Source organism: Eutrigla gurnardus (assembly GCF_963514095.1).
Source record: "Eutrigla gurnardus genome assembly, chromosome: 2".
Lineage (NCBI taxonomy): Eukaryota > Metazoa > Chordata > Actinopteri > Perciformes > Triglidae > Eutrigla > Eutrigla gurnardus.
The window spans coordinates 6,989,033-6,998,820 of NC_139916.1; the positions used below are offsets into that span (position 1 = coordinate 6,989,033).

The following is a 9,788-nucleotide window of genomic DNA, read 5'->3' on the forward strand; positions in this document are numbered from 1 at the left end:
ATCCGATGACGTTAATTTACAGTTTAGGCATGAAAAAAAGCAAATAAGGAGAGGTATTTTGTGCATAATTTGAGTGCTCATATTGGTCTGAAGAAGCATCGTGAGGCATTTATAATGAAAATAAATAATTTTGATACCCAGGCTGTGTGATTGGAGGTGAAACAATGACACAAGGGCTGAGTGTGGCTATTGTTCTCGCAGGATTCACGTAGAGGGGATGATTGAGCTGGATAAAGCTCATCATGCTCTAATTGTGACAGCCTTCCTCTTTAGGACAGATATATGCTATTGTACACGGCACGTTGATCGGTAATGCACTGAAACACACACCGCTGTTTGGGCTGGAGCGAGATAGAGAGACGGACTCTGCAACATTCTCCGAGCCTCTTTATTCGACCCCGGGAAATGGCTTCTTTACTTATGCGTACTTCTGTAAAAACATGCAGCCCTGAATAAAAATCCTTGTCAGGGGTGAACTTTGACAACAAAGCTGGAGAGGAGAGATTTGATCCCTTTGGCTACTCCGGCTGACTTCCAAATGCACTCAAGAAAAAAAAAAGGATTCATGCAAGTGTGGCTTATTCTGAGAGTGTGGTTTTCTTTTTACTACATAAAGGAATAGTGACTCGGAGGCTTGTGTTAGTGGCATGCAATGCAATTAATAAATCAGTGTCATATAAATACATTGTTTTCTCAGCTAAAGAGCGATTTGGACCATGAGATGTAGAAATATAAGTAACCACAACTGGTTAATCCGGACTATTCTATTCTATTTGGGATCACAGGACCCATATTAATGCAACACCTCATGCTTTCCATTCTGAAATGTGTGACTATGGTTACTGTAGCCTGACATGAAATAAAACCAGCAGCATTTTGTATTAAACCGTGTTTTACCTCCATCTGTTGATTATTGACAGCACCGCTTTTAGAAATCTGTCAGCATGTTGCAGCAACTTTCTGCAAAAAAAAACAAAAAAAAAGACTTAAAAAATGCTTGTCATTTCCACGAAAACTCTGGAAATAACCCAATTAACTGCAGTGAATTCTCTGCTGAGAAGTTTAGGTAGCATCAGATTGCAAGTAAGAGAGCTTGTTACCGCTGGGATGAGAACTTCTTATGGAGGGGAGTATTACCATAAATGTACTAAAAATGTGTCTGGCTGGTGTAATTCTGCTGGCAGAAGAGATTTAGCACGGTGTTTTTATCGCTGCGTGACTTGCCTGTCCTTGAGAGCTAACGTTGCATAATCAAGCACAAAGTTGTTTCCGTCGTCGTTTTCTAACACTTCAAACCAATGCATTGATTGTTTTGTATCAGAAAGGGTCAGATCATGTCTCTCCTATCAATATGTAGTGATATCTACCTATTAATGATCCACCAACGCCTCTGAGAATGTTTGAAAAAGAAGCATAATACCAACTGCCCTTCAGGTTTAAAGACTAGATATTACAGAGACACATGTTGACCTATCCCATGTGAAGAAAAGGTCATGTGTCAGTCTGTAAGACCTGCAACACTGGAGCACAGCTACTTCACTACCCTGTTATATAGGATTGTATCCAAATAAATCACAAAAAAAGTGATGAAAACTTCAGATTTGTTCCCCTCCCTGCAGTATATTGATCACAGACAGATACGCTCAGTAGAAACAGACTCTCAAAATGATAATACCAAGCGATTTACATAAGGTAACACTTTAATGAGCTCCACAGCAGATATCTGAGGAGATTATAGAGTAATGAGTCCCCTTGTGGGCAGTAGCAGTCCGGCCTACTGACTCCAACTAAAGGGCTCTCTGTTGATTCACAAAACCTAAGATCTCCTGCCTGAGACGTTCTGCTTTGTTGCTTGCAAGTAATACACAGTAATATAGTGTATAAATAGGCCGTCCCCTTAACAAGCGCGGTCTCCGAATTCGCTTTGTTTTGTATTTATAAGAGCACTCGTTCTCGTACTGTAGATACTACTGGATGCTGAAACCTCTGATGGGGTCTGAGACTCCAGACAGCATCTCAGTCAGAATCTCTCTCCTCCCACTCGCCCATGCTGGCTGCCATTTCTACTGTAAGGCCGGCCAACAAATGCAAGCGTCCTCTTTCGTCAGTGTTATTCAGCTGCTGCTGCTGGCTGACGTGTATAGAGAGTATTCAGCTGTTGTAGTCAACCCAGTTTAAAGTGTGCAACACAAGGGGCCACTACTAACTGGTGTCTTTTACTAGAAACACATCAGAAAGTTAAAGATTTATTTAAAGCTCCTAACGGCTCAGGTTGTATCAGATACCAAATATGTCAGTTGATCTGCTATTTATTAAGTTATTGATCTATTTATTGAGGCTGTGAGTGTCAAAGAACGTCATGTGGATGAACTTAATTTTTTTTTTAATGTTATGTTGCTTGCAGTGATATATCCTGCTGTGTGTTCAGATATAGAGTCAGCTGTGTTATGGTCAGCAGAGTGACCACTAAGTGTGTCTGAGAGTGGATTACACCATTAACAGTAGAAATCATCCATTGCAGGATTTTTTTTTTTTACAAGAGATTAATAAAACAGGTTAGCTATTTAAACAAAGTTCACACACTGTACAAGATTGTGCTCATCTTTACTGTTGATTCCAAATGGCAGCTCTGGTTTTACTATTGTTACAGGTGTCGGTTAATTGTGACGACTTTTACCTCAGCGAATGTAAAAACATGGTCTGGAGTCTGAAACAGTGCTTGTGTTATTATAACTGTATTATCTTCATCTTTTCCTGGTTTGCATAAATGAATACACATGGAACTCTTCCATGTGTATTCCTCTGTTGCCGAGTCGGTTGCTAGCAACTTTCAAGTGCCTTTTGAAATATGAAAAGAGGAGACAAAAGGTTCCAGGGTCAGGTCCATCTGAATCCTGTTTTCTATAGCAGACAGATGAATAATGCTACAGCTTCTGCTGCTGCTGCTGCTGCAGTATAGAGCTGACTCACTGCAGCGTGGAGAGAAACAAGCCTGGCAGTCTGACAGAGTTCACTGGGAATGATTGCGTTATTCAAAAGTTTCATTTTTATCTTGTTTTTGTTGTTTGAAATAATTTGCTCCCACAAGCCCAATTACACATTAACCTGTTCTCAGATGTATGGTCAGAAAGGTTTCTGAGAAAGAAAATAATCACGGTGCCCACACCGCCAAACGTGTGCATTGATTTACCGCATTCATTTTGTTTTTAAGTGTCTCCGATGAGCAACAGTTTCTTCCGTTCCTATTACCACCATTAATGAAACCATTTATTTCTCTGTAATGTGACTTGCACTGCATTTACACCAATACATTTACAGTAATGTTGTCTGAGGTTATCCAGTAATGAGTTTTCTGCTGTTTGGTCGTCTTGGATTTTAAGAATTAATCATCCTTCATAATGAGGCTCCTGGTTTGGATTCATCCACCTTTAATTATAATAATTCAGAGTCCTAAAGAATACAACCAGGCATCAACTCATCTGGTGAACACGAACATAATTACTTTCTTTCATTGGAAATAAACACAAATAGCTACAAAAAGAAGGCAGGAAATGCTCCAGAAAAAGCTTCTGATTCAACACAGATCCACTCTCCATGTCTGTCAAAAACGATGCTCATGTAAATGTAACGCGTTGCAAATTGTCAACAGGTTTTGTTGTGGCAGGACGTTCCCTGGCTGGAGGGCACGAGCTGCCATGCCATTTGGTTGTCTGACACTCGGGGAGAAGAAGGATTACAACAGTCCCTCGGAGGTGGCCGACAAATATGACCTCGGACAAATCGTTAAATCGTGAGTATCGGCTGAATGTCGTAATAAGTGCGTAAACGCGTTGGAGGAATCTGCCCCCAGAATGTGACGTGTGTGTCTTCTTTTTATTTAACAGAGAGGAGTTTTGTGAGATATTCCGGGCGAAGGACAGGAACACCTTGAAAATGTACACCTGTAAAAAGTTCCACAAAAAAGACGGGAGGAAAGTGAGGAAAGCTGCCAAAAATGAAATAATGATCTTAAAGATGTGAGTAAAGTCGTCTAAATTACAGATGCCTGAGAAAAAGTGTGATAGCGAATGATCAGCATAGGTTTTCTTCAAGTTCAGCCCGAGCAGAGTGGTAGAAAATGTTCTTAAAGTAATACACAAGGATATATTTGGATGTATTAATTCCACCAACAAGAATTGACTTTGTAACCAAATCTCAACAGATTAAACCTTTGTGCCATAGAGCTCTGCATAAAAGCTGTAATTAGTCCCAGACAAATATTTACTCCTGTTTGAGTTGTGTTTGCTAAAAAACTACACTCCCCTGTGTTTTTAGGAAATAACGGAACCACGTTTTGCTATTGTAGCATAATTTAGGTATTGTTGTGTTATCGCTGCAATTTGCACCAAGAACAATAAAACAATAAAGGACAAAAGATCCACAAATGAATGGATTTCACTAAAACATGCATAGTCCAAAATTAATAATTCTGTCACTTTAAAATTCTGTGAAGAATATATCTGGTGTAGTTATCAGGTAATAATTTAATATTCCTGAGTGTATTGACTCTATTTATTGCTCATTTGAACCCCACTTACATCCCTCCATTCCCTTTCCCGTCTCTTCACCATTTCCTTCCTGCCTCTCAAAGGGTAAAGCATCATAACATCCTCCAGCTGGTTGACACTTTTGAAACAAAGAAAGAGTACTTCCTGTTTCTGGAGCTGTGAGTATTATCCGAGGCTCGAGCGGCGGTGCAGACCACGATACTGTGTGGTTGTTCAATAGAGAGATGCTTGATTTGGATTGTCCTTGCAGCGCTACAGGCAGAGAGGTGTTCGACTGGATCTTAGATCAAGGATACTACTCTGAGAGGGACACCAGCAACGTGATGAGGCAGGTGTTGGAAGCTGTAGCTTACCTGCACTCTCTGAAAATTGTGCACAGAAATCTGAAGGTATGTTACACTGCTGACACCTAGTGAGAAAATAGCAGCATTTCACCACAAACAAGATATGTGAATAAGTGCTGTTTGGGAATGCTTAGGTGAACCTGTATTTGTTTCCTGGTGCAGCTGGAGAACATGGTGTACTTTAATCGTTTGAAGCACTCCAAAATTGTTATCAGTGACTTCCAACTGGCAAAACTGGAAAATGGACTCATTAAGGATCCGTGTGGGACTCCGGAATATCTGGGTAAGTGACATGAACCCAGGATGTAGATCCATCCATCCGACATGTAGAGACAGACAGGTAACCAGTCTGTCACAGGGCCGACATGTAGAGACAGACAGGTAACCAGTCTATCACAGGGCTGACATGTAGAGACAGACGGGTAACCAGTCTGTCACAGGGCCGACATGTAGAGACAGACAGGTAACCAGTCTGTCACAGGGCCGACATGTAGAGACAGACAGGTAACCAGTCTATCACAGGGCTGACATGTAGAGACAGACAGGTAACCAGTCTATCACAGGGCTGACATGTAGAGACAGACAGGTAACCAGTCTATCACAGGGCTGACATGTAGAGACAGACGGGTAACCAGTCTATCACAGGGCCGACATGTAGAGACAGACGGGTAACCAGTCTGTCACGGGCCGACATGTAGAGACAGACGGGATACCAGTCTGTCACAGGGCCGACATGTAGAGACAGACGGGTAACCAGTCCGTCACAGGGCCGACATGTAGAGACAGACGGGTAACCAGTCCGTCACAGGGCCGACATGTAGAGACAGACGGGTAACCGGTCCGTCACAGGGCCGACATGTAGAGACAGACGGGTAACCGGTCTATCACAGGGCCGACATGTAGAGACAGACGGGTAACCGGTCTATCACAGGGCCGACATGTAGAGACAGACAGGTAACCAGTCTATCACAGGGCCGACATGTAGAGACAGACAGGTAACCAGTCTATCACAGGGCTGACATGTAGAGACAGACAGGTAACCAGTCTATCACAGGGCTGACATGTAGAGACAGACAGGTAACCAGTCTATCACAGGGCCGACATGTAGAGACAGACAGGTAACCAGTCTATCACAGGGCTGACATGTAGAGACAGACAGGTAACCAGTCTATCACAGGGCTGACATGTAGAGACAGACAGGTAACCAGTCTATCACAGGGCTGACATGTAGAGACGGACAGGTAACCAGTCTATCACAGGGCCGACATGTAGAGACAGACAGGTAACCAGTCTATCACAGGGCCGACATGTAGAGACAGACGGGTAACCAGTCTATCACAGGGCTGACATGTACAGACAGACAGGTAACCAGTCTATCACAGGGCTGACATGTAGAGACAGACAGGTAACCAGTCTATCACAGGAAGACATGTAGAGACAGACAGGTAACCAGTCTATCACAGGGAGACATGTAGAGACAGACAGGTAACCAGTCTATCACAGGGAGACATGTAGAGACAGACAGGTAACCAGTCTATCACAGGTCCGACATGTAGAGACAGACAGGTAACCAGTCTATCACAGGGAGACATGTAGAGACAGACAGGTAACCAGTCTATCACAGGGAGACATGTAGAGACAGACAGGTAACCAGTCTATCACAGGGCTGACATGAAGAGACAGACAGGTAACCAGTCTATCACAGGGCTGACATGTAGAGACAGACAGGTAACCAGTCTATCACAGGACTGACATGTAGAGACAGACAGGTAACCAGTCTATCACAGGGAGACATGTAGAGACAGACAGGTAACCAGTCTATCGCAGGGCTGACATGTAGAGACAGACAGGTAACCAGTCTATCACAGGGCTGACATGTAGAGACAGACAGGTAACCAGTCTATCACAGGGCTGACATGTAGAGACAGACAGGTAACCAGTCTATCACAGGGCCGACATGTAGAGACAGACAGGTAACCAGTCTATCGCAGGGCTGACATGTAGAGACAGACAGGTAACCAGTCTATCACAGGGCCGACATGTAGAGACAGACAGGTAACCAGTCTATCACAGGGCTGACATGTAGAGACAGACAGGTAACCAGTCTATCACAGGGCTGACATGTAGAGACAGACAGGTAACCAGTCTATCGCAGGGCTGACATGTAGAGACAGACAGGTAACCAGTCTATCACAGGGCTGACATGTAGAGACAGACAGGTAACCAGTCTATCACAGGGCTGACATGTAGAGACAGACAGGTAACCAGTCTATCACAGGGCCGACATGTAGAGACAGACAGGTAACCAGTCTATCGCAGGGCTGACATGTAGAGACAGACAGGTAACCAGTCTATCACAGGGCCGACATGTAGAGACAGACAGGTAACCAGTCTATCACAGGGCTGACATGTAGAGACAGACAGGTAACCAGTCTATCACAGGGCTGACATGTAGAGACAGACAGGTAACCAGTCTATCACAGGGCTGACATGTAGAGACAGACAGGTAACCAGTCTATCACAGGGCCGACATGTAGAGACAGACAGGTAACCAGTCTATCACAGGGCTGACATGTAGAGACAGACAGGTCCATCCTGCATGTCTTTGGACTGTGGGAGGAAGCCAGAGAACCCGGAGAGAACCCACACTTACACGGGGAGAACATGCAAACTCCACACAGAAGGAACCCGAACCCGACCCAGGAATCAAACCCGGGACCCTCTGAGGCGACCGTGCTACCCACTACACCACCGTGAACCCCCAGAATGTAGATGTTAGATAAATAAAAGTCCTAGAATAAAACCCTTTTTTTGGTTGCTCAGCTCCTGAGGTGGTCGGGAGGCAGCGATATGGAAGACCTGTGGACTGTTGGGCCATCGGTGTCACCATGTATATACTGTAAGTACTCAAAAAATACACTACAGCAGTTTTCTGAAGTATATGTGCCTGTGTCAAAATGTTCTCATCCTGTCAACTCAATAGTTTGTCTGGAAACCCTCCTTTCTATGACGATGCCGATGAAGACGACGATCGCGATAAAAACCTTTTCCTGAAGATTTTGTCAGGCGACTATGAATTTGATTCACCGTATTGGGATGACATTTCAGATTCTGGTAACAGAGAATCGGTTTATTAAAATGCACGTCAAAGTCATCGTGTTTTACCAATGATGCGTTCAGTGTCATTTGTTTACTTTTTTTTTTTTTTTTTACAGCCAAAAACTTAGTGGCGTCTTTGATGGAAGTGGACCAAGATCAGCGATTAACTGCACAGGAAGCTATTGCCCATGAATGGTAAAACAAATAAATAAGTGAAGTTAATCAAATATAAACGGTCATGAAGTCATGAATTTTGTTATACGATGCTACGAATATAATTAAATGCTTCTTTGTTACTTCTCCCAGGATTTCTGGAAACGCCGCCTCGGATAAAAACATCAAGGATGGTGTTTGTGCACAAATAGAGAAGAACTTTGCCAAAGCCAAATGGAAGGTAAAACTTCACACACATCTTGCATATTAATACATTTTTGCTCATATAATTCGTTATTTCTCGTGTTGTACAAAATGAATAAGAAAACATAACCGATAATTCCACTAAAATGCATTAAAACTAATGTAACAAGCCTGTTTTGAAAAGGTAAGGAGTAAAGGGTAAAAAGTTGTTAAATAAATAAATAAAGTAAAGTACAGATACCTGAAAAATCCACTTAAGTACAGCAGGGACGTTAATTACACCAATTACTCTCCTGTAGATTGGTTCAATCAGAGTGTGATTTTGTAATTTTCCTGTCAATAAGTATGAAGTAGAATAAACCAAGACTGGTTCTAAAGGTCACAGTCAAATCTGACAACATTTACCCAAATACATGTATTTTGTATGTATTTATTGTGTATTTATTCCAGCAAAATGAGGATACAGTGTCTGTAAGAAAAAACAAATAGGCTTTACCGAAATGCTTCTTTCTAAAGTATTTTCTTCCTACACACTATGATGCTAGAATCCTAAAACTCTATGTTTACCCTTTCATCATATGAGATTATTAGTAGCTCCAGCCCCCTAAAATAAGCAAACAATATCACTCAAGTACAGTAACGAGGTATGCTGTCACTGAATTTGACCCCACCGTTTATCTGACCTCCCCTTAGAAAGCTGTAAGAGTGACCACCCTCATGAAGAGACTTCGGGCATCCGAGCAGGGCGATTCTGGGGCGCCAGCTGACCCCAACGCTCCCGGCGGCGGCGGCGCTCCTGCTCCTCCAGCCGGCGATGGTGTCGCTGCCAGCATGAAGGCTGCTCTTAGTGAAAAGGCTCCGGACACACAGACTGCCACCGTGTCTGCGCTCCCCCTCCCCAGTGCAGCGAGACAGGAAGAGCAGCCGCAGACCCGGTGCAACGGCGACGTTCCCCAAATGTTGCCACAAAGAAAGGGAGAGTAGGCGTCGAGAAGAGGACCCTTGCCAACCAACAAGCACATGTGCAGTAGAGCCAATTCACTTTGGCACGGTGATCCCATGTCTATGCCGTTCGACGATCCCCCCAGTTTGCAGTTGTTTCACGACGCCGTGCGTTCCGTTTCTCATGTTTGCCTTCTGTAGTGATCGGTCTGTTGAGTAGTGTTCTCACTCTCCCGTGATATTTTGTGTACAAGTCTCTTTAAAGCTAGTTGCAAAGTAGCTCTTCTGTTTCCTTTTCCCTGAAAACTCTAAAATAAAACAAAAATATAAATAAAAAGTCATGGTGTAATTTCGTAAAAATCAGCACATTTGTATATAGATGTCTGTTTCAACAAATCAAGCAATGCTAGTTTTTGGCTTCAGAACTTACAATCCTGAGTTCATGTCTTGTGACTTAAAATTATGAGTTGAACGACGTTAATTTATTCAAATACTTTCA

The 9,788-nt window shown here is 43.1% G+C and overlaps 1 protein-coding gene across 1 annotated transcript; it reads left to right on the plus strand.

Annotated features, from left to right (window-relative positions):
* The first annotated feature begins 3,653 nt into the window (after positions 1-3,653).
* On the plus strand, positions 3,654-9,336 carry LOC311021887 (caM kinase-like vesicle-associated protein). The gene is made up of 10 exons (XM_084022778.1): positions 3,654-3,790; positions 3,885-4,016; positions 4,631-4,705; positions 4,798-4,936; positions 5,054-5,174; positions 7,715-7,790; positions 7,875-8,005; positions 8,107-8,185; positions 8,297-8,384; positions 9,041-9,336. Exons 1-10 carry the CDS (start codon positions 3,696-3,698, stop codon positions 9,329-9,331), a joined length of 1,227 nt encoding a protein of 408 aa, XP_083878904.1. The 5' UTR covers positions 3,654-3,695; the 3' UTR covers positions 9,332-9,336.
* Positions 9,337-9,788: the final 452 nt, after the last annotated feature.